We start from the raw sequence: 25,911 nt of genomic DNA on the forward strand, positions 1-25,911 counted from the left end.
AAGTGGTACCATCAAATGACAGAATTTGCTTTAGAGCCACATATAACTATATGCCAGAAGCATATAGCTCTTTAAAATATTAAATATTCTTTAAAATTCTTAAACCTCATTTTATTTAAGATTTCTTATTTTCTTCATAACCTTGGCTCATCCATTTTTGAGCATTTTCGTGATTATTCTAAAGTCATCACAGATCTCCGGATGACTGATTTTCATCGGCAACAAGAATAAGCAGTTCTCCTTTACGAATCAAGTCCAAGGCTTAAACAATTTTTATTTCGGGACCCTGAGAGGTCTTTTATGTTACATATGACAACTTAGAGGAAGGAAGGAAAATGGTCTAAGAGAAACATGTGAGTTAATAAGGTGTCAGAGCAAAACTGGAGTCAGGTCACCTATATTAGAATCCAGATTCCCACGGACCCAGAGTTGGAATTATGATTAAACTACTTAATCCCCTGGATGGGAGAGTTATCTCCCCCCGACCTCCCCCCCTGTTTTTTTTTTATTGGACCTCAGTTTCCCTCTCTGAAGAATGATGGGGCTGATGGTTTTTTATTTGTAGAGAATAACCTAGTCTATCTCACACCCCCAGCGCCGCCAAGAGCCTTCTGGGCAGGGAGTGGCCAGGTTGGGACGTGCCACTGCAGCTGCCAGACACTGCAGGCATTGCCATGGTAGCAAAGCTCTGCCGCATCCACAGCCGCAGCCTCAGCCGCAGTAGCCGCAGTCCTTAAGCATCCGCCCCGGCCTTAGTAACAGCACGAAGCCTTCCCCGCAACCCCCCCCTTCCAGCCCCACCCCCCACAGGGTCTGCAGAGAAGAGGGCGCAGCTGCAGAGGCGCCTCCCTGCCCCCTCCTCTCTGCCCACGTGAGGGAGTCTGGGGCTAGGAAAGGGGGAGACAAGACAGACTAGTCAGAAGAGGCGGCGGAGAGGAGAGGAGAGGAAGAAAAGGACGAGGAACAGGGTGCAACAGCAGCGACAGGAGGAGCCCCACGAGAAGAGGTGGAGCTCTACTAGAAGAGGTGGAGCTCGAGGAGACCGAGAGATAGACAGAAGAACCGACAGACCGAGAGAAAGAGGGAGACAGGGAGAAAAAAAGGGGACCGAGGAACTCTAGACACATAGCGTCTCCATCGAGATCGAGAGTCAGAAAAGAGAGGTATAGCTCTATAGAGAAAGAGAAATAGAGAAAGGAAGGAAGGAGAGCCAGAAGAGGAAAGATTGTGGACAAGCAGGTGAGTGGACCGTGGGTTGGAAAAGACCCGAAAAAGAAAGGGGGGGGAGGGGAAGGGAGGGATGGGGGAAGGCTGCAGAAGAGGAGAAAGGAGTCAAAGGCAGAAGAATCCCTAGGGAAGGGGGGAAGGGGGTGGGGTTCGAAAAAGTGGGACTGTGGAGGGGGGAGGGGCGGTAGTTTCCCCTTTAAGGTTGCCCGGAGCAACCACCTTGACCAGACCGAGGCCCATTGACGTCAGTGATCGAGCGCTGATTGGTCGTGGCTGTTTCGTTTCCGGTTGGGGGGGCCTCCGAGTAGCCGAGATCACCTGAGAGCCGCCGAGGTGGAGGGGGGAGACGCAAACCGGGTTGAAGGCGGCTCTCAGCCGCCCAGTCCAGGAAACAGTGAGCGTGCGGTTGCCAGCACTTCGGTAAGTGGAGCGTGTCCGGGGTCGGGCCTCGGTCGCGCTTCACTGCCGGGCCGATTCGTTTGTTGCGGTTGGAGGGATCCAAGATGGCGCCTCGGGGAGCGCTCTAGGGAAGGGCCGCACCCACCCGTCATCACCCCTCCCCCTCCCCGCCAGGCCTCCGGGGCCGCGCCCGCCCCCCGCCCCCCGCCCCCTATTGCGGTATTCTGCAGCAATCCCCGACACCCATTGAAGCATTCACTCCAGTTTCCTCCGTCTACAAGTCGCACTCCCCAATCCCTGCTCGTTCACGCCCTCCCTTTGCTTCTCCCATCCCTGAGCAGCCCCCTCCTTTCTCGTTACTGCGATTCTCTCCCCCTCCTCCCGTTGCTGAAAGTGAAACATCTGCATCTGATCCAGTAAAATAAAATATGTGAAAGTGGTTTTCGAACTTTAAAATGTTCTATACACAATAATACCTCTCCTGTGATTGTGAGACTTAAGGTGAGATATTTTTAGAGCGCTTTGCACATCGTAAAGCGCTACGTGTATATGTTGTTATTGTTGTTATTATAGATACGTGCTATTGTTATTATCTGTCACTCTATTCTGCTTTAACAAATCTTTTTGTTCCTGAAAACTCCCGTAATAACGACATTTTATTTTCATCCTCTCTCCCCAGCCTCTTCTCTTCATCTTCTTCACTTTCTTCCCTTTTTTTTACCCCATTGAGCCGAATTTCCCTCCGATTTTTCTTTTGTTATTCCTCACCTCTCTCTTAAACCAGGTTTTTACACCACTCTCTCCTCACTCTTTTCGTCTACTGTTGCTTGCTTGCTGCTACTGGATGGAGATTTGGCTTCTCTTTCCCACTCTTTTACGGAGTTCCCTGTGGGCATAGAGGAAGTGAAGGGCACTTTTCCGCTGTCCTTGAAAACCAAACCACAGGAAAAAACCCAAACTGATTTATGGTTAAACGTCCTAACCTGCAGTCTTGATTGTCCTGCTATACATTGTCAATGAATTATAACTTAATTCTCTTGTAGGTCTCCAATCTCCTCTGCCCCACATGGAAGTAGGACCACAATTTTTTTATTTTGGTAGAAATTTATTTCAATTTGAGGATCTGAAAGCAAAAGGACAATTAGTTTTTATAGGAGAAAAATTGTAAGATCCACAATAGTTACAATGTAGCTTTTATTTAAGGGCTACAAAATCATTAATATACTTCTATTGTAACATTGTGCCTCTTCTCCCTCAGGCTGCTGTCTTTGTCAACTCAGCTTTTGGTTGGATTTCCTATTAAATAGAAATTGTTCTGAAGCAGAAAGATTTTGGCAAAATAAGATTTTAAATCATTTGACAGACAACTATTTAAACTGAAGAAATATGTTCACTGAAATTCTAAATAAACAAAATGTCTGGTATATATACATCCACATGGCATGGCAAACCATAACAACCATCCCCAAAACTCTTACAGATTTTATGCTATTGTGGAAGGTTCAAGAAGTTTCTCTTAACATGGGAACTTCATTTCCAAACAATATTACCAGCTTGGCAAATACATTTCCCAGTGCCAAAATGGAGGCCAATCTAAGGAAAGTTATTAGCCCCAGTAGCCAGTTCTAGACTGAGAATCGCAAGGCAGAAATAATTAATTGCTGAACTACATTGAAAAGTAGTATCTAAAATAGTTAACCTGTTTGGGAGGAGCTTTTGTGGATTTAGATTCTTAAAAATAAGTCTGCAAACAGGTGATGATAGCATGTTGAAAGTTATGCAGGGAATTGAATGCTTTTATGTATTTTTTTCCCTTCCCTTTAATTATTTGTAAAGTAGAGGTGTAGCTTTTTTCTTCTCTGAGGTCCCTTTTAAACCCGAGTCTGTAATTCTGTGTTTTAAAAAAAACTAAGCTACAATGTGGTTTGACTCAGAAGGATAGGATTAATATTTATACTTTAATTTGTTATTATCATAGTGGTAACTTTTCTCATTTATAAGTGAAATAATTTCAGATTTTGAAGTATTAAAAAAATCCAATTTAACTCAGCAGTTACTGGTTTTTATGGTTTTTTGACATGCAGTCATCTCCCTAGTACTTGTGAATAAGAGTGAAGCCTTATTTCACATTGTTAAATAACTTGGAAAATGAGTAGTAGTGCAATCTAAGTGGATGTTACATGCCTCTTTTTTTTTTTTTTTTTTTTTTTTTTTTGTAGCAGGGTGCCATTTTTTATCAATTGCAGCAGCAAGGTGCTTCTAGTGTGTCTAATCTGGGACTAATGCATTACTATGGTGAATAGTAAATAATATATTAATAACAATTCCATTCTTTTAAAACAGAATAGACTTTACTTCATATGATCATATACAAGGACACCTTGTCCAGGATCTCACAATTATTTTCTTAAAAAATACTTAGGATGAGAAGGCATGAGGAGTATACTTATTATTGACTTGTATCATGGAGTTTGTCAAAACAAAAGGAGTGACTGTGTAGGAATTCAAAAAAGACCTTGTGAGTCAAATGTGTTTTAAATGATTCTCCACTCATTAATATATCCCTGTTGGAAAAGATTTTTATTATTATTATTATTATTTTTAACAGCTTCAATTGCATTTTAATTTTAAGCTAAAGGTAGAAGGGGGAGGGGGAGGAACACCACAACATGGTTGGAGCTTGATTGATAAACTTATCTTGTGATATTTGTTTTGCAATTGAGAGATATGACATTTCAAATGAATGATATTGTAGTTTTTCATGGCTAATTACAAAAACTATTAAGTTAATACTGACAATTTGTAACTAATTTATTTCGTAAATTATTCATTCCTGTATCAAAGTAATTTGAACCTGTTTCAAAAATTTTCAAATGAACTTTTAAAAATGTATAAATTTTTTAAGGCATATGATATGTTATAAAGCCATTCAAACCAATTGAATTGCAACCTTTTAAAGATAATTAAAATGTTTAGGCAGTATAGTGTAATGGAAAGAATACCATAGGACTTGGGTTTGAGTCCTCTCTCTCACTTTTTTAAATGATCTTATGCAAGTTACTTTAACTTTTTTTGACTTCAGTTTCCTCATTTAAATAAAAGGGTTAAACTGTATTTAGTAGTTCTTAATGTATGTCTATGGATCCCAAGAGTTTCTGAGACTCAGGAAGTCTGCAAAGACAAAATTTTTCATAATATTAAAACATTAAATTCTCTTCCCTTTGGCTACTACAGATCAGAGTGAGACCAGATTTTCTTTATATACTTCAACCAGAACAACATATTGAAATGCAGAAGCAGATATGAGAATCCATCTGTCTTCCATTAAGCCAAACATTAAAAAAGATTTTCAAGATTATTTAAAGGAAAATTTTGATGAAACTGCTACTGAGGAAAGTCATCAGTCATGATTATAAACAAACATTTCATAAACAGGAGCTTCTGAAATAAAATGGTTTCAAATTTTATTATTTTTTATTCCTTTTATGGTTTGTTTAAAAAAAAAAAAAAGGCAGGACCACTGGTTAGTTAGCCAAGTGCTGATGTACCTGATATATTAGGACACTCTTAAGTAGATAGGCATATACATCAGGAATAAATCACAGTTGTTTAGAATCTTACTCTTATAATACTTCTTTTTGCTATAATCCCATACTATTAAGATGAAGTAGAGTCAATAAAATGTCCTCAAGGAGTTAACTTTTCAGCAGCTGCTGAAAAATTCTAGGTTCATAGCTTAATTTACTATCTCCAAATATTCACTGTGACCAATCTTTCCTTAGGAAATGAATTTGTTTGTTAATGGAAGAATAATTGTTCTTTTTAAATTCCATTTAAAAAGTTACATTTTTAATTCCACCTTCTTCCCTCTCCCCCTACTCCTTCCTTCCCCTGAAAAAGAAGGTGGTGAGGGGGATATCAAAGATGAAGTTAAACAGTATTTCATTAAGGAACAAGTCTAGTTCCTAAAGTAGCATTCAACATAATTGTACGATGTCCTGTGAATCATTGGCTTAAAATATTGCACAGAATAGAAGTGGAGTTTTGTTTTTCTATTTCCAAATAGTTTATGCAAATATATATGTACATTTTTCTTTCAGCTAAAGGCAATGGCAACCAGTAGCGCCACCACTGAGGAGGAGCGGAGCCTCCGGGAATGTGAGCTCTATGTCCAGAAGCATAATATCCAGGCACTCCTCAAGGATTCCATTGTACAACTCTGTACTGTTCGGCCTGATAGACCCATGGCATTCCTTAGGGAATACTTTGAGAGACTGGAGAAGGTAAGGGGAAAAAAATGTAGGAAGGGAACAATGAGATTTAAACAGTTGATAAATTTTACTTGCTAATCAATCTTATTAATTTTGTACTAAATGGGAAGGTAAGCCTTTTTCTATGAAAAGTCTAAAGTAATAGATTTTTAAATGCAGTTGATTTTATCATTTTTAAGTGCATTCAAAAGTGTCTAGGCTAACTGAAGATCTGAAAGGACAGATGTGTCTTCATTAAGAATTGGTAAGTATGCTATATAGTGAATTAGTTATATTAAATGAATATATTAAAAGTTCTATTTATAGAAATATAATTACCAGGAGAGCTACTTGGTGCAGTGGATAGAGCACTAGCACTGAAGTCAGGAGGACATGACTTCAAATCTGGCTTCAGGCACTTAATATGTCCTAGCTGTGTGACCCTGGGCAAGTCACTTAACCCCAATTGCCTAAACAACAACAAAAAAAGAAGAAAAAAAAATAATTACTTGAGGAGCTCCATTTCTTTTATGATTAGTACCAATGTAAATTTTAGCCTAGCCTATGGCTGCATTATAAAAATACTATAATTATATAAAGTGATTTTATATGTGATGAATCAAACTTTCTGTTCTAAAAGGCGTAGATCTATCAAGAGAGCCCCAGTTATTGCCTTTTTTTTTTTTTTTATCACATCCTTTGCATTTGTACAAAGAAAATTGACCAGTTTTCCTTTTCAGAAAGTGATATAGAGGTGTCTGATCTCTTTGTTTTTTATTTTTCTGAAATTTCTGTATTAACTCTTGACTCATGTGAGGCACATTTTTCTTTTTCTTTCTTTCTTTTTTTTTTTTAAATAGCTTTTTATTTTTCAAAATACATGCAAAAATAGTTTTCAACATTTATCCTTGCAAAATCTTGTGTTCCAAATTTTCTCCCTCTCCTGGATGGCAAGCAATCCAATACAGGTAAAACATGTGTGATTCTTCTAAACTTATTTCCACATTTATCATGCTACACAAAAAAAATCAGATCAAAAAGGAAAAAGAATGGAGAAAAAAAGCAAGCAAACACCACAACACAAAAAGGTAAAAATATTATGTTGTGATCCACATTCAGTCCCCAGTCTTCTCTCTGGATGCAGATGGCTCTCTCCATCACAAGTCTATTGGAGTTGGCTTGAATCACCTCACTGTTGAAAAGAGCCAAGTCCATTACAGTTGATTATCATATAATCTTGATGTTGCTGGAACACGGTTTTCTGTAAGGGTTTTCTCCTCTATTGAGAATAAATCTTAAATTCACTTTCTTCTTAAGGACTGATGAATGAAACAACCGAGATCTTGTGTACATCTCTATCCTGGATAACTTATTTAAAGTCATGGAGCTGTCTGACCAGATCATCTCTCTAGAAGATGAATTCTTAACCCTTTTTGTGTGTGTTGTGGACCCTTTTGGCAATCTGGAAAGGCCTTGGTCCCCTCTGAGAATGTTTTTAAATACCTTAATATAAACTATCTAGCATTATAAAAGGAAACTAATTGCACTGAGGTATAATTAAGAAATATCAAAAAAAAAAGTTTGTAGACCCAGGTTAAGAATCTTTGCTGATAGAACCTTTCTAATTGCTTCTCCGCATGGATAGAAAAGTTACCTTAGGAACCATATTGATATTTTTAGTTGGAGTTTTGATTCTGAGCTATGAATAATTTTTAAAAAACTTTAAAATTAAAATACAATATTACCCACTTTGAGAAGCAGTGTCATATAGTAGATACAGAACTAGCTTTGGAGTCAAGACGGGTTCATATCTTACCTGTGAAACCTAAAGCTGTGTGATCATGATCAAGTTACTTAAGTCCTCAGTTCTAGGAGTTTTCTAAAACAGAATGATTATGAACATAGTACAGTCTGGCCAAAGTAGTATCACTAGTATGAAAGTTGAGAATGAGCAGAAGCTGACAAGGACAGCAAAGGACAACAAAACTTTTTTTTAATCTTTTTTTTTTTTTTAAAGTTAGGTTGAGATAAACAGGATCAAAGAAATAATTGATCTTGGGTATGGATCAAATGATAACTGAAAAACCGAAGGCAGACTGCTCTATGTTATATTCTTTGTTCTTTGCTATGCTAGTGACTTGTACACTACACTGAAGATGGCAGAACAAAATGTGTTCTCTGCGAATTGAGAAGTAAAGAGATAGTAAAAGAGTACCTACGGATGATTTAAGTCATCTGGTCTAGAGAGACTAGAGACTAGATCCATAGGCACAGAAAGAACTGACAAAAATGACTGACCCACTTCTAGCAGTAGTTTATGAAAGATCAGGAGATGGAACTACACTATTGGAGAAAAGCATGTTACCACAGTTTTCAAAAGAGGGAAAACAATTTGTAAACCATAAGTCAATGAGCTTGACCTTGATTTCTGAGAAAATTAATGGACCATTAAAGTTATGGTTTCCAAGCAATTTGATTTTGGAATAACCTCATTTATTGACATTAAATTATTGGATGAGGAGAATTCTGAGACAGTAGTTTATCTAAATTTTGGTTACACTATTGATAAGACTTCTTTTTAAGAAGGTGGAAAGATGTGGACTAAAAATAATAACAACAATGGACCCGTTTTGGTTAGATGTCTTAACTAAAGGAGCAGTTGTTAATTATTCGTTGTTAAGTTGGCTAGAAATGTTCCAGTGTAATTATTCCATGGATCTATGGTTTGCCATATGAGGTTTAGTAACTTGGATGAAGGCAGAAATGGCTATACTTCAAATTTGCAGGTGATACAACACTGAGGGGAGATAGCTGACACAGTGGAGGACAGGGTCAAAGTCTTTTGATAAGTTAGAGCCCTGCAATGGATCTGATAAGATTGACATTCTACAGAAATACACGTCAAGTCTTATCCTTGATGAGGAAAAATAGCAGTTTCACAAGTACAAAATAGAGGAATGGTTAGAATTAAGTTTATTTGAAAAAAGATTTAGGGTTTTAGAGGACTACAAGCTCAGAATCATACTAATCTGAGTTGCAAATTGTCATTGACAACAACAAAATAATTAACCAGTTATTAGAATAATCTCTACAATTAGCTACCCAATTGTTTGGTCAGCCAACCTTTGCTTGAAGACGTCTAAAAAAAGGAAACCTACATTCTCTCAGGGCAGTCTATTTCTCTTGGGACAGCTGTAGTTATTAGGAAGTTTTTCTTGACATGAGGCCCAAATTATTATATATATTTTCTCTGCATCAATTCATAGACATTTTACCATTATCTGTTAAATTCTTTTACAACAATAATATTCCATTATAATAGTTCACATGTCATGATTTGTTTAGTTTTTCTTAAATAAGTAGGTCCCCCTTTTAATCTCTATTTTTTAGCTATTTTGAAAAGAGTTTCTATAAATATTGTTGTACATATGGGCATTTTCCCTCTTTTTTTGATCTCTTTGGGAATATATCTATAGTGCAAAGTCTATGCATGGGCCAAAGATTATGTGCCTTTTATGTGTGGTATATAGTAGCTTATATACAGTAATTTTTTGGGCATAGTTTCTCATTGCTTCCCAGAATGGCTGAACCAACTAACAGCTCCACTAACACTGCAGCAGTGTACCTGTTTTTCTGCAGTCCCTGTAACAATTGTCATTTTCTTTTTGGGGGATCATCTTTGCTAATCTTATGGGTGTGAAGTAGAACCTCAAAAGTGCTTTAATTTCATTTTCTCTATTGTTAATTACACATTTTTTTCATATAGTTGTTGATAAACTTAGATTTCTTCATTTGAAAACTATTAATATCCTTTTGACCATTTGTTTCTTGGGAATGGCTCTTGTTCTCATAAATTGCAATACAATAAATCATGATTATATTGATGGTTGCTAATCGATAAAGTTTAAATTATGTTAAAATGTATCCTATTTAAAGTAGCAGAATATATGTGATATAATTGTGCCTTTTTATCCCCAGGGCTTAGCAAAAGTATCTTGACACATAGTAGGTACTTAATAAATGCTTATTGATTTGATGTAAAAAAAAAATGTACTTCTTTGGTAAGTTTCAGTTATCTAAAAAATTCACCTAATGTGGAATCTTCCAATCTCAAAAAATGCTACCTGATTGTCATTAGTAAAGTTGATTAAAAGAAATTCGATTTGAAATATAACATCTAATCCCATTTGAGAACGAATGCTGAATTTTGAGTATTTCTTACAGATCTTCTTAGTATCTCTTTTTGCCCTCTCCTTATTTAACTCCCCCCCCCCCCCCCCTTTTCCAGAGGAAAAGTAGGATGATTTAAATAAAATAGTAGTTTTCTACAATGGATGATCTTGTGCCCTGAACATATCTTTTTTCCTTCTTTTTTTTTTTTTCTAGGAGGAAACAAAACAGCTCCAGAATCTGCAGAAAGCAAGTACCCAATCTGAATCAAGGGAAGAAGAAGTTTCTCCTCCACCTCCCAATCCTGTGGTTAAGGGTCGGAGGCGAAGGGGGGCTATCAGTGCAGAGGTGTATACTGAGGAAGATGCTGCATCATATGTTAGAAAGGTAATTCTTTTTCAGTTTGTGGCCATCCAGATCTGAGTCTTACTTTGTCTCAGATCTTGAGATCAATGACAGACTAGTAAACTTAGAACATTACCCCCCATCCTCCACCTCTCTCAACACACACACACACACACACACACACACACACACACACACTGACCTTAAGGCCAATTAAATATCATTTGTTGAACCCACTAAGATAATATGCTTTCTATATATTATAAATATCTGTGGGAATTGGCTCATGTTTGTAAGTCCACTTAAAAATTTGAGAAATGTCCTCAAGGCTCAAAATGGATAACTTAAACTTTGATTAAGCAAAAACTTGAAGTTCTCTATATTCTCACTTATAACAGTCTATTGTAAAATCAACAGTCTATTGTAAAATCTTGTCTTCAGATTTCTATAGGCTGCCAGTAAAAGGTTACAAATAATTCATTAGTATTTTTACACCATTGGTTACAATTGGGATTTGAATCTTTTCCTACTTCAAAGCTTATTGTGTTACAGAAGAGGAAAGTAGGTACTCCTTGTTTTTGTTATATTAAAATCATATTTAAAACTGAAAGGTACATTAGAAGTCATCTAGTCTATCTAACCTCTTCATTTTGCAGATGGGCACAATGCAATTTAGAGAGTTTTTTTGACTTGCCAAGATGGCACAGATAGTAGATGATAGGCAAGATTTGAATTTAGACACTCTGCATGTCTCATGATTGGTAACTCTTTCTTCTGAATCTTCCACTTTCCTTCTTCTTTAGACTTCCCTTTAGTCAGTTCATCTTACTCTCCCTAAAGGATCAGTGCCATGCCTACTTTAAAAAAAATGACTTTTCCTTACTTAGAGATACTGTTAAGCATTGTCAACTTTCAGAAAGTAGTTTGAGATCCACATTCCTCATACCCTTTTTTCCCCTGAGACAAATTAAATCCCTTGCTCAGTCACAGAGCCATAAGTATCCACCTACTTGCACCTTCTGGCATACCTTGTATGGACATATTGTTTGTTTGTTTTTTTGAGAGTATACCTATATTTTATTTTATTTTATTTTCTTACTGTTTTTTATTTACAAAACATATGCATGGATAATTTTTCAACATTAACCCTTGCAAAACCACCTATTCCAAATTTTTCCTTCCTTCCCCTACCCCCTCCCCAGATGGCAGGTAGTCCAATACATGTTAAGCATATTAAAATATATGTTAAATCCAATGTATGTATACATATTTATACAGTTATCTTGCTGCACAAAAAAAATCGGACCTAGAAAGAAAGGAAAAAACCTGAGAAGGAAAACAAAAATGCAAGCCAACAGTGACAGAAAGAGTGAAAATGCTGACACATTGTTTTATTAAGTTTAAGCTGGAAACCAACCTTGCTTTGAGTATTAAATAGATTAATCATTAGCATTTGTTATTTATTGTGAGAATCACAATTGTTGGAAGACTATCATAATTAATGCTTGAAAGGGTGATGTCTCAGTATTCATAGGTTAGTTTGGTATTAAGTTGGTATACAGATTACAAAATGTATACTTTTTTTTTTTTTTAAGCAATTGTGACATTGGATCTTGTAAAAATTTTTTCTAGGTTATTCCGAAAGATTACAAGACTATGGCTGCTTTAGCTAAAGCCATTGAGAAGAATGTATTGTTCTCACATCTTGATGACAACGAGAGAAGGTAGATTTTGCTTTGCCTGGCAGTGTTAGTATTCAATTTAAAATAACAAGCATTTAAAATAAACACCAGGCACCATAAAAGAGCTTACTTTCAGTTGGGGGGGAGGGGGAATGGCATTTACAAATATAAAGTAATTTCTGGAATGGGGAATCACATTTTTAATATGAAAGACGACTTATTAGCATGGTAATGGAGTTCCAGACAGGAAGATGGATGGGTGAGAAAGAATAGGATAGAGATACCAATGGAGGGATGAGATTGAGTTTGATAGTAGGGAAGATAATCCATCCAAATCGTAGTCTTGCCTGACAGTCAAGAGTAGGAATTGATATCCTGGGGCTAAGCTGGTTATAAAGTAATAAAGCATTTTTGAGGTACTCTCAGCCAGGTCATTTTTGTTCTCGGGCTCCTTGTGTTGTTGAATAGATTTCCCCTGAGGTGTCTGGGAAAGGTCTTTTTTCTTGGACCAGGATGATTTTGTCATTTCTTTAGGTAAATTGCCCTAATTATTTTTTGTGGTTAAAATTTTTAGAAATGGGCTAAATGTTAACATAGATAGAACTTAAATCCTTTTGATAGCAGCCTAGTCTAAAATAGCCAACACTCAAGTTTTGCATATCCTTAGATAGAAGCATATTTTAAAATATAACATTAACAGTATTTTTCTCCATTGCAGTGATATTTTTGATGCCATGTTCCCAGCCTCCTTTATTGCTGGAGAGACTGTAATTCAACAAGGTAAGAACCATCATTTGCACGACTTTATTTTTTTATATATTTATTTATTTTGCCTTTTTTTCTTCTTTTTTTAAATTGAGGCTTTTTATTTACAAAGCATGTGCATGAATAATTTTTTCCAGCATTGACCCTTGCAAAACCTTTTGTTCCAAATTTTCTCCTCCTTCTCGCTATCCCCTCCTCTAGCTGGCAGGTAGTCCAATACATGTTAAATATGTTGAAACACATGTTGGATGCATTATATATATATATACAGTTACCTTGCTGCACAAGAAAAATCAGATCAAGAAGGAAGAAAAAGATAAACTGAGAAAGAAAACAAAATGCAAGCAAATAGAGAGAGTAAGAATGCTATGTTGTGTTCTTTGTTCCCATGGTTCTCTTTCTGGGTGTAAATGACTTTCTTCATCACTGAACAAGTGGAACTGGTTTGAATCATCTCAATGTTGAAAAGAGCCACGTCCTTCAGAATTGATCATCGTATAGTCTTGTTGCCATGTATAATGATCTCCTGGTTCTGCTCATTTCACTTAGCATCGGTTCATTTAGGTCTCTCCAGGCCTTTCTGAAATCATCCTGCTGGTTGTTTCTTACAGAACAATAGCATTCCATAGCATTCATATACCGTAATTTATTCAGCCATTCTCCAATTGATAGGCATCCACTCAGTTTCCAGTTTCTTGCCATTACAAAGAGGGCTGCCACAAACATTTTTGCACCTGTGGATTCCTTTCCCTCCTTTAAGACAGTTTGGTAACTTTTTGAGCATAGTTCCAAACTGCTCTCTCAGAATGGTTGGATCTCTTCACAGTTCCACCAACAATGTGTCAGTGGCACGACTTTTTTTTAATTGTGTTTTTTTTAATTATTCTACTTACTTTTCATGTTTTTGATGGTTTTTCCCTTTGGATTAAGCAGTCAACATTTATTAAGCATCTGCTCTCTCCCATAATTCAAAGAGAAAAATAAATAGTTCCTGCCAACAGGAACTTTACTTACACTTTTGTATTTTGATACATGATAATGTGTATCTGTGTGTATATATACCCAAAATATATAAAAGACAAATACAAGGTAATTTTTGAGGAAAGTGTGGTTTTAAGACTTAGAGGGAAGAATTTAATGTAGGAGATTGGCACTTGTATAAACTTTGAGGGAAATGAGGTTTTGTAAGAGGCATAGGGAGTGTTTTACTGGCATAAGGGATATTCTTTGCAGATATATATGTAGATGAGAAATCATGTGAAGAACATCAAGAATGCCAGTTGGACTTATGACAGTGAGTGAAGAAGAGTCTTGTGTAATAAGTGCAAAAGTAAATTGAGATTAGATTGTGCAAGTCTTTAAATGTCAAGTAGAGGAGTTTGTATTTGATTCTGTGGATAATGAGGAGCCACCAGAATTTATAGATGTGGTTAATCATAAATCAAAGGAAGTGACATGGTTATTCCATTGTGCATTAAATTAGGTGCTACAGATAAAAAAAAATGAAACTTCTCAAAAAGTTTGTTTTTTAAGGCAATTTGCAAGTAATAATAAATAAATACCAAATATGGAATGTTTTGTCTGAAGAATGGACAAGAAGGCATTTTGGCCAGAAATTAGGGAAATAAGGTGTAATGAAACTAGAGAAACAGTTTGGGTCCAGGTTGGGGAAGTATTTGAAAAACCAAACAGAATCATAGAAGCACAGAATTTGAGAGTTGGAAGGAACCTCAGTTAGTCCAGGCCAACATGAAAAGGAATCTCCTTTTATGACTTACCTGACAGAAAATTATTTAGTCTCTTCTTGAATTCCAAGGAGAGAGAATCAAGCACTTCTCAGGGCAACCCATTTTGTTTTTGGACAACTCTAATTGTTAGGAAACTTCCCTGACAAGCCTACATTGGCCTCTTTGCAGTTTCCACATGTTCCTTGTTCTGACCTATGAGGCAAAAAAGAACAAGTCTAATCCTTTTTCTATGTGATAGCTCTTCACATACTTAAAGACAGTTGTCATGTCATCACATAGCCCTGAGTTTTCTTTTTACCTGATTCTCATACGAAATAGACTCAAGATACTTTGCCATCCTAGTTGTTCCCATGGTATACTCTTCAGATTAAGTCATGGTGCCAGAACTGAATGCAATACTCTAGATAAGGTCTGACCAGTTGAGTCCCAGAGGACTTCCTGGGATCTCCAAGAATCTCCAACATGGTGTTAGCTTTTTTTGGTTATGACTGTTACAGTAGTCCAGGGAAGGATCTGATACAAATGATGACCATGAAAGTGGAGAAAAGGAAATGAATATGAGATATTTTTAAAGAAGTCAATAAGATTTGACACTTTATTGGATATGTATAGTGAAAGAAAGTAAAGAACTTGAAGATAACTTGGGGCTTTTAATCTTGAGTGATTTAAAGCTGACAGGGTCCATGACAGAAATAAAGTTAAAATTTAAAAGAGGGATGATGAATTTAGGAGGGAACAAATTTTGGTGCAAACCTGATGAATTTGAGATTCCTTTGGAACATCTAGTTTAAAATGTCCAATAGGCAGTGGGTAATATGAGATGGGAGCTCTCTAGAGAGTCTGTGGCTAGATATGTATAACTGAGAATCATCTATGTAGAGATGCTAATTGAACTCCTGAGAACTAATGAGGTCAAGAGAAAGCATAGAGAAAAAGGGACTCTGTAGTTTTGGAGTATATTGACCCAAGAAAAGTAAGAATGGTTCAGCAAAGAAGACATTTAAAAAGAGCTTTCAAACAGGAGAAAAAAAATAAGAAAGGAGATAGTATCCAAGAAGTCAAGAGTATTCAACATGTCACATGTTGCGGAAGTCAAGAAAAATGAGTAAATTTGTGCCTCTTAAGGAATTTTCTCAAAGGACTGATGCCTCTACAGCATTTAACACACTACAATTGTCCCATTTGTGAATTTTTTTTCTATATAAGTACTTCATAAATATGTTTTTTTTTTTCTGAAATAATTTTAATGTGGTTTTCTTTCTTTTAGGTGATGAAGGAGATAACTTCTATGTGATTGATCAAGGAGAGATGGATGTAAGATATAAAAATATTTTTAAGTCACAAATGTAATGCTATTGTCTTTGAGCAGTAGGAAATATTATTACTAATGGCCAAAGAAATAGGTATTTTGTTCTGTCTCAGAAGTGAGTAAAACCAGTATTCATTCATACCCTTTTCGGAATCGTTTGATGAGTTAGGTAAGCTTTTTGGAGCATTGGGTGGTGATGCTCATTATTTGTGTTTTGTAATTAAATACTGGTTTTGAATTCTTCTCTAGGTTAATTTTTTTGTTCTCCTACCCTGCACCTGTAGATGGCCTTTATTAAATAAATAAAATACATAGCTAATTATACTCAGTGTAAACTATAAGTATGGTGTTCTTTCCTTTGATTTCTAAACATTTGTGTATTTGATATCCTGAAATAAAAGTGCAGGATCCCAAACATTTGAAAATAGCTGATTTTTGTTCTATGTACATATTTGTCTAGAAACAATGTAATCATATCTTTTGGCTTTTTAGGTCTATGTCAACAATGAGTGGGCAACCAGTGTTGGAGAAGGAGGGAGCTTTGGAGAACTTGCCTTGATTTATGGAACTCCTAGAGCAGCAACTGTCAAAGCTAAGACAAATGTGAAATTATGGGGCATTGACCGAGACAGCTACAGAAGAATCCTTATGGTAAAAAATTGTCTAGAGTTCTCATTTGCTGTAATTTCACAGAGTGGTGTTAGGGAAATTTCTTGTGGCTATGTCTTGTTGTTAGCTTAAGATCTGAATACCTCTGTCCCCTGCCACTTGTTATTGTTTATAGGAAATCTTTGCAATTACCTAGATGTTTTCAAAAAACCTTACAGCAAGGATTGTTAAGTATTCAGTGCATTTTTAAAAATGACTTACTGAATTATTTTTTTTATACGAAGCTTCATTTTTGTTTTTTCACAGAATTGAGTAGCAATTAGACATTTAGATTGAATTTCAGTTTTTCTTTCTTTTTGTAGGGAAGCACATTGAGAAAGAGGAAGATGTATGAAGAATTCCTTAGCAAAGTTTCTATTTTAGGTGAGTTGGTGGACTGTGAATATTGAAATTAATTTATTGAACTATTAATTATGCTGGTACAGGAGTTGTTGCCATAATTATCATTTTATTGTTGTCATAATTGTCATTGACACTTTCATCTTGAGTGCTTTAGAAACATCTCTTTACTTATCATTGTGATATGTGGAATTTCCATCTTATGGAGGTCTCTGATTACTTAGAAAGCAGTAATTTTATAATTTACCAGTTTTCTTTCCAGCAATTTTTAAAAAAATGTTTAACATTTTTATTTAAAGTTTCGAGTTCCAAATTTTATTCTTTTCCCTTTTCTTTCCCTAATCCTTTCCTGAGTCAGTAAGAAATCATATACAGGTTATACACATGCAATTATGTAAAACATTTCTATACTAGTCATTTTGTACAACACTTGACTAAAAAAAAAAAAATGAAAGAAATTGAAAACATGTTTCTGTCTGTATTCAAGCAATATCACTTCTTTTTCTGGAGGTATGAGGAAGGATTGTTTTAAGACTTTAATTAAGGAGGGGCAGCTAGATGGCACAGTGGATAGAGCACCAACCCTGAAGTTAAGACCTGACTTCAAATCCAGCCTCAAACACTTAATCCTTTCTAGCTGTGTGACCCTGGACAAGTCACTTAACCCAAATTACCTCAGCTCCCCCAAAAAAGGTATCAAAATTTTACTTAAAGAAACATGATGTGTCCATAAGATATGTGAATCTTGTTGTTGGAGGCAAATCTTTATAGGAGAATTAGCAAAAATTGAATCAGATTTTATGTCATTCAATGTTTTTACAATGAATTGAACCTATAAAATAATTAGTAATAATACTAGTTGTTTTGGGTTCTGTGCTTATTAAGTGTGTTCTTTCACATTTGGATTGCACAGCTGCTTTTAACTGAAGCCTTTGGATGTACTTGAAATTAGTTAGGGCAAATAAATTCGAAGTGAAGATCTAAGGGCCAAGGATACTTTGTGATTCAGTGATGTCATACTCATGGCTGTGGGAAGAGAAACTAAATAATACTAAGGAACCTTTTTTATTTTGTCTTCCAGAGTCTCTGGACAAATGGGAGCGTCTTACAGTAGCTGATGCATTGGAACCTGTTCAGTTTGAAGATGGGCAGAAGATTGTAGTGCAAGGAGAACCAGGAGATGAATTCTTCATTATCTTAGAAGTAAGTATAGATTATTTACAAAGGACAAGAAAAGAAACTTAAAACTTGGAAACTTTTACAAATACTTAGACTAGGAAAATAACATGTGAAAATCAGAACCACTGGTATTGATTAAATATAAGTTCTGATGATACCTACTGAAATATCATGATATCCATACCTTTTGGATGCTGTTTTGTTTGGTACACTGGCTAAAGGTTGTTGCTTAGATAAATTCAGTTGCTGAGACAAAAATGCAGTCAAGGGGTACTCTAGACAGTGAAGTAAGAGAGTTTATCTCAGACTCAGCCTGATTAATTGACATGCTAGTTAAACAGATCTCTGTCATTGAACATATTTTAAGTGAATAAACTAATAAGTACACAGTGAATGTCAGTGTATATGTCAGTATTGTTTGTGTGGTAAGTCATAATGAAGAAATATATTTCAGGATATTTTCTAGAAGACTGATTTATACTTTCATGAAATTGTGAAGAAAAGAAACAGAACACTTAGATCCAAGGTTTTTTTTTTTTTTTTTTTTTTTTTTTTTTTTTTTTAAAGAAACCTCTATATCACTGGTTCTATTATAGCTTGCTGGAAGGAACACTGCCATAAGAGGGCAGTAAAGGCAAAGAAATAAAAAAACTTTTTTTTTCACGTTAAAAACTGGTAGATTTGAAAGATTAGTTGATATATTTTGCTGAGATTCTGAAATTGTACAAATAGATTAAAAGAATTTGCCAATTGTAATGTTGATAAAAAATGTGCTGGTTTTATTGTAGGGTTCAGCTGCTGTGCTACAGCGTAGGTCGGAGAATGAAGAATTTGTTGAAGTAGGAAGATTGGGGCCCTCTGATTATTTTGGTATGTGATTAGTTCATAGTCTACCTGTACTTAAACTTTTCATGAGAAACTGTAATATTTCATTGGGACTTTTCTTCTCTTATGTCTTGAAGAAGAGCAGCTTTTGCTGTAGGTTTTTTTTTTTTTTTTTTTTTTTTTTGGACATTTTTAGGAAAGTGGTATAAGATTTCAGGATTCTTGTTCTAGACTACTTTGGTAGAGAAGTTACATAAGACAATTGACTTCTAGTCAATTGTCTAATACAGGCATATCATTGCCTTTTGTTCACTTTTTTTTTTTTTTTTTTTTTTTTTTTAATGTGCTCTAATAAATGATTGAAATATGTTCATTGGTAGCTAGTTGTTACAGTGGATAGAGAACTAGACCTGGAGTGAAAAAGACCGAAGTTCAGATCTGGCTACAGATATTTCCTAGATGTATGACTCTGGGCAAGTCACTTAAACTCTGCCTCACTATCTATCCTCAGCTGAAAATGGGGATAAAAATAGCATCCATCTCACAGGTTTGTGGTGAGGATCAAATGAGATAAAAAGCCCTTTGCAAAGTGCCTGGTGCACTGTAGGGAACCATATAAATGCTTATTACCTCCCTTTCTCTATCTGATTATTCTGTTTCTTGGCTATAATCAGTAGAGAGGTTGGGTGACTAGCTGGCTTTGGAGCCCAGAAAATATCCGTTTAAACCCATCTTCAACACATATTAGTTGTATGAGTCTGAGCAGTGACCCTAAAAATTACAGAGAAGGTTCTATATCCCATATTGTTGGAAACTCCCTAAGTCAATCCCTAGTCCTAGTTTATCAGAAATCTCCTAGGAAAAGAATTCTTATCATGGACTCTTTCTCATAATATTTTTAAGTATATAAAATATGTAGGCTCTATGAAAGAAACCAAATTTATATAAATTTAGAAAGAATATTATGAGAAAAAAAAAGAATAAGTTATGGACCCCAGTTTAAGAACTCCTGGCCTTAAAGTAGCTAGTGGCACAGTGGATAGAGCACCAGCCCAGAAGTCAGGAGGACCTGAGTTCAAATATGGCCTCAGACAGCTCAGGCCTAGCTGTGTGGCCCTAGGCAAGTCACTTAATCCCAATTGCCTCAAGAAAACAAAACAAAAAAAACTCCTGGCCTAGAAGAATGCTAATGTTCAAAATGGTTGATATTAATTAGCCTGCTCTTATTTTCTCTTTTCTTCCTTTCAGGTGAAATTGCACTTTTGATGAATCGTCCACGAGCTGCCACAGTGGTTGCTCGTGGACCCTTGAAATGTGTTAAACTGGACCGACCCCGATTTGAACGTGTTCTCGGCCCCTGCTCAGACATCCTCAAACGCAACATCCAGCAGTACAACAGCTTTGTGTCACTGTCTGTCTGAAATGTGGCTCCCCTGCTTGAGCCCATGCTTCACCAGTCCTTTTCCTCATTTGCAGCACCACGTGGCCATTGTCATTGTGGCTTCCTGTCTGTTTATATAAAAAAAAAAGAAAAAAGTTGCTTTCATTGCACCATTTTTAATTTGGAGCATTAGTTAAAAGTGCTCTGTGTCCAGTTTAATAAATAGAGTTATATGGAGACTTTGCTGTTACTGCTTCTCTTTGTGCAGTGTTAGTGTCCCAGCTTTTGGCAGTGAGTGCCATGCTTTTTGGTGATCCCCACCACCAAATGAATTGCCATAGAGCAAGACTATAACAGTGGAAAAATGTTAAAAAGTGAAACATGCTTTTCCAATTATTGTAAGCATATTTTAGACTGTGGTTATCTGCTGTTTTTGTCAAAAAACATCTCTGAAGTTTAAAAAATGCATGGGTACTCTTTAATTCTCAGTGCAGTGGAGAGGCATTTGCTTTAGTCAAATGATGTTTAGAGATAGCAGGAAATGTGTCCATTGTCTGTTGGTTTTCAAATGACTTACTATGGTTTGTTTCTTAAAAACCTCCAGATTCTTTGGTTGTCATGTTTAATTGCTTGCTTCTGCTCACTCTAGATATTGATGTAACTTTCCTAATTCATAGAAGAAGCTTTTCTGCTTGACATATATCCAGCTGCCATTATCTACTTCTCAGCCTGATTCCAAATGTTAGAAACAAAAATTGGACTAATATTAAATGATATTTGTCCAGTGATTCACAGATTGTAGAATGAATCCTCTATTTACCCAATTAGTGCCAAATATTAAATGTCAGGCATTGGATTCAGTACAAGAATTTGAGATAAATTTTCTGTTTTCTCCTTGTAGACTTTGCTTCTTGTATGTTCTTTCTTTAATTTCTGTATAAGTTTCTCTGCCTGATTTCAGGAGATTGGTTTGACTGGGAGTGTATACATGTGGAAAACCTGTCACCATGGATTAATGGAGGTGCTGTGGCTAATGTGGGAACTGTGAGGTGGATCAAATATGGTGTCAGGTACCTTTTCCTATCCCTAAAAATGCTTATGATTTAATTTTCTTCTGTGTTAACCAGAAGTTATGCTGGGTTGGGAGTATGTGTGTTTATTTTTAAATTTATGTAGAATGCCATGTCAGGCTTCCTTTTCCTTTCAACCTAAAGTTTTAGGACAATCTTTAAGTAAAACGTCTCGGAGTCTTTAATATATTTCAATATTTACTGGCTTTGTGTTATATTATTCTAAATATGTCAGTGATTTTATTTTTTTTAAACAAAATTCCACAGTTTCATAATGTAAGCAATTTTGTTAGATTTCATTTTCATTGTAATCTTATAGAGGAAAATTGTACCTAGGAGTGAGAGACAAGCATTTTTTGTATTTGTTATGTAATAGGCTTAAAATGCTTTCTGTTTTTTCCTGGGTATTTACATTGGTCATGGTGTATTTTGTTCTGAGATTTAAATGGTTTTCAAATCCTAAGGCATGAGCCTTGGGAAGGTTAAAAAAAAAATCACTGTGTATAAATATTTGTTTTTGAAAAGAATATGTTGAGTGAAGTTTCTTGTACTTACCTTCATGTATAAGTATCTTTTTTTTTCAATTTAAAAATTATTTTTTTTATCTGTCTATCTTCTTACATTAGTTATTGTAAAAACTGATCCTTATTCATGTCAAAAATGTACTTAAAACAAGTTTAGAATGCCACAGAAATGCATACTTCCAGTATATATTTATATAGATCTATATACATGTAGCTGTACCTATTTAGATAAATATAATAATGCTTGCATTCTAATTTAATTAGAGTCTTTTAACTAGTGGTTTTTACTCCCTTTTATTAGCTTTACCCTAAAAGATTTTAAGATAAGCTAAGTCTAGGTTAAACATTAATCAGTGCTAGCTTTACCATTGTATGAAGTTTAAAATATATGTGAGAAACCACAATTGGCATAGTTGCTGTAACTAACATTGAGGGCTTTAGAACTCATTTTTTCAAAAGCTCCATTTAGCTACAGCCCTAGAAAGCAACCAGTAGATGACCAGCGGACCATTTTTATATTGTTATCAGGCTGTATACTGTATATCCTAATATATTCTATTGCTTTTGTTAAAGATTGACCTAATGGTAGATAAAGTAAATAAAAAATGATTTAAATTATTAAATATAATCCTCTTCCCCTTCAATAATAATCTTTTATCTCAGCAAACAGAAATGATTATAATTAGAAATTAATTAGTGTAGAACTATGTTAATATACTAAAAAGAGTTTACTTCCAGAGAGACCCATTTTAGTCTTTACCAACCAAAGAATGGATCTGAAATATATTTTGATGATAAATTTGCTGCAAGAGAGTACTGTCAGTCTTGGGCAGACTATATTAATCATAGCATCTTAAAGCTGGAAGGGACCTCCAGAGCAAAAACTTTTTTTTTCCTACTCTGAAGGCAGAAAGTTAATACCTTTGAGTTTTTTTCCTAGACTTTATAAAAGAACAAGAAAACCAAAACAATAGTTCCTGAGTCAGCTTATTAATTTGGTATAAAGCTTGACATATTGCTTAGCTTTATATTTAACTCCACATTAGCTTTGCTTCCAGTTGGTCAGTCCTCAGATGTTTGACCGTAGGTAGAAAGAAGACTTCTAGCTTGTTAATACATAAGCAGTTTAGTTCATGTGAATGTATTTATTCTCACATGTAATGAAACTTATATTCAGATGTTGTCAAAAAAAAAAAAAAAACCCTTTTTTTCCCCCCATTTATGTTGCTTTCCAAGGCAAACAGCTTGAACATGTTCAGTATTGTTTTGGGGGCCATGGATAAAATAGATACAGCCAAAAGAGAATCCAACTCAACAGCAGTTCCTTTGGGTGGATCCTTAGTTATATGTGCCCTTTGCCAAAGCAGAGCACTAAAATGATAGCTCAAATTGGAGGTTGTCTTCTCCAGGGCATAGTCTGTGTCTTACTCCTTTTTGTATCCCCCATGGTGCCTTGCATATAATAAGAGCTCAGTAAATACTTATTGAATTTTCACCAATATCATGTTGCTACAATTTTTCTTGACATGATTTTGTGATTTTAAACTGAATTTTAAAAATACAACATTTTTACCCCAAAATGTAAATTCATAGCTAAAAGTGATGTTTCTTCCATTTATTCCCAGTATTGTGTCATATATAGAGTAACCTCAGAGTTTGAAAGGCCTGGATATAGGTCCCGCCTCTGATAAATATTGCCTATGTGCCCCTCAGTAAGTCTCTAAGACTATAAATTAATAGTGCAATTGCCTATTTGCATTGAGTTCCTTAATGAAATCACAAGTCTGGACCAAAATTTTTTCCCCGGTATATTTCTAAAAGAATAAAATTGACATTGAGAATGCGTGTTTAGGTAGCTCCTTATTATGCCTCCCAAAACTTAGTCATAAAAACTTGGAGTCTGTAGACCTGAGGGTAAGAAAGGTGACGTGGGCTTTTTTTCCCCCTCCTAGTTCATGGGATATTTTCCATGATAACCAGCTCTGATATGCATGCAGAGCTAATGTTGTTTTCTTGATTTCAGTTCTGTGACCTCATCCTCAGCCAACCCTAAAATTCAACCAAATGCAACTCTGTTCATTTTGTAAAACAGTTCCTGCCTGTGCATTTTTTAGTAGAAAGTGTAAAACAGCTTTCAGAGTTAAAAAAGAAACAAAAAACTACCACTAGATGGAGAACCTTATTTTTGTTATTATTTTTGTTTGTAAAGCTCATTTGAACTTAAGTTTTACCCTTCAACCTGACATTTGGAGAAAGCTTCAACCAATTCTCATTCTTTCCCTCTATACAGTTCTATTTGGTATTCGGTTTTTTGGCAGTAAGACCATTATTTAGAGAAATTTCATTAATTCACTCAAAACGAACATGTTTGGTAGGTAGTTCTAACAGTGGCAGTTTGGGGTTTCTGGTATTTTTGATGAATGGAAACAAAGCCCACCTCTTTCCCTTTGAATTTTGGTCAGAAAGAATATTGGAATACCAGGTTGAAGAAAAAATGGTTTGGTATCCTGCACAGCCAAATTTGAATTCTTAGCTCAATTTATCATTTCTTGGACTACATTAGTAGTCAAAAGTTTCCAATTGAATTTTGTGAGTCAAAAAGGAGAAATGCAGGATAGGGGAAAAGAAGCTTTTAAAAATGTTAGCTATTAAGATTATTGTCCTGCCTCAGTTCCGCCCCATTTCTCTCCTTGTAGAGGCAACAAGCTTCAAAAACAGCCAAATTTGTTTGTGAATGTTTGTGTACTTGTAGCAGTTAAGTGACTCATTTTAAGACTGGAATTGGGCTGTGCTAGTCTGAAATAATATCACTGTGACCCCTTAGCTGATTAATAGCTTCTGTCCTTTGAACCTGGACTTTTCCTAAGCCTGCTTTTTAGCACTCTTTCTGATTGTCCCATTTCCTACAGGATACAGATGATATAAATAGGAATGATGGCTAATGAACTAGGAAACCTTGTGTAGAATAATAGTATCTCAAATTCTCAGAATAATGTTATTTTGTAATTAATGTGGCTAAAAAGCTAAAAGAAAGCTTGATGAATAGCGTGAAGCAGTATTGATTGACTTGTGACAGACTCCTAAGTTGTGTGTGTAGGAGAAATAGCCCCCCCTCAAACACCTTATTTTGACAATTGAAGTTAATGGTTCACCTTAGGAAAATTGTGACATTCCTCAAAAAGAGTTCATCTTTAGAGTTTTCCCTCAGCTCCACTTCAGGGCTCAGATGGAAAAACCCTTTGTGCTTTTGGAATCATCCCTACCCTACTTTCTTAATAGCCTGTCAAAACAGGAAAAGAATTTGTTAGTCTCATTTGTCAACTGTTGAGGCTTTAGGATAGATATCACTGTGGCACTTCAATTAAGCAATTGCATTTTAAGTCTTTATTTCTGGAATGAGACTAACCTGTGCTAAAGAATTTCAGTCTTCAGCAAGTGGGAAGAGAGGTATTTAGAAAATGACCCTATACCTATTTGTGTAGTAGACTCTGAATATAAACCCAATTTAGACCAATAGGGTATGGGGTGGGGGATGATCAGTTTCTCTGAAGAGGATTTTAGGGACTAACCCAGCTATGGTTAATGAAAGTCATCTGGGAGCTGCTAGGGGCATAGGAACACATCCATTGTTGTCTTCTAGCAGACTTAACCTTTCCTTGTTTGTGCCTGGGTTAGCTCTCTTTCTTTCCTGTCCCAAGGCCCTCATACATTCATATTTTGTCTTATGGAATATTTGACATTAAATACTAGCTAAAATAATGTACTTTTCCCTTTTCTGATGTCCAGGAAGATTTAATGTATTTTAAACCTACCTCACAGGGTTGTTGTGAGGTTAAATGTATGTAATGCTATTTGCAAACTTTAAAGCTCTCTATAACTGTTGTTATATCTGCCTCTGCTAACAAAGCTTCTGATAAAGTGTGTCTTTGGAATGCATTGAGAGGTATCACTGTATTTCAATTGAGCTCTAAAGGTGGGAAGGGGGAGGGTGGGGTGAGGTTGGGTGGGGTTGGGGTGGGGATGGTGATG

At 35.7% G+C, this 25,911-nt stretch overlaps 1 protein-coding gene across 2 annotated transcripts; it reads left to right on the top strand.

The window, feature by feature from the left end:
- Positions 1 to 889: 889 nt before the first annotated feature.
- On the top strand, positions 890 to 25,818 carry PRKAR1A (protein kinase cAMP-dependent type I regulatory subunit alpha). Of its 2 annotated transcripts, none has more exons than XM_003768563.4 (11): positions 890 to 1,239; positions 5,727 to 5,909; positions 10,263 to 10,433; positions 12,024 to 12,115; positions 12,792 to 12,853; positions 15,854 to 15,900; positions 16,388 to 16,546; positions 16,867 to 16,927; positions 17,985 to 18,106; positions 18,871 to 18,952; positions 20,156 to 25,818. In XM_003768563.4, the coding sequence occupies exons 2-11, from the start codon at positions 5,736 to 5,738 to the stop codon at positions 20,326 to 20,328; spliced, it is 1,143 nt and encodes a 380-aa protein (XP_003768611.1). In that variant the 5' UTR covers positions 890 to 1,239; positions 5,727 to 5,735; the 3' UTR covers positions 20,329 to 25,818. The 2 variants fall into 2 exon arrangements, with proteins under 2 accessions (XP_003768611.1, XP_031821556.1); XM_031965696.1 differs by lacking the exon at positions 890 to 1,239 and adding an exon at positions 1,471 to 1,647.
- The last annotated feature ends 93 nt before the right edge of the window (positions 25,819 to 25,911 follow it).

Source organism: Sarcophilus harrisii, chromosome 4, assembly GCF_902635505.1.
Source record: "Sarcophilus harrisii chromosome 4, mSarHar1.11, whole genome shotgun sequence".
Taxonomy (NCBI): Eukaryota; Metazoa; Chordata; class Mammalia; order Dasyuromorphia; family Dasyuridae; genus Sarcophilus; species Sarcophilus harrisii.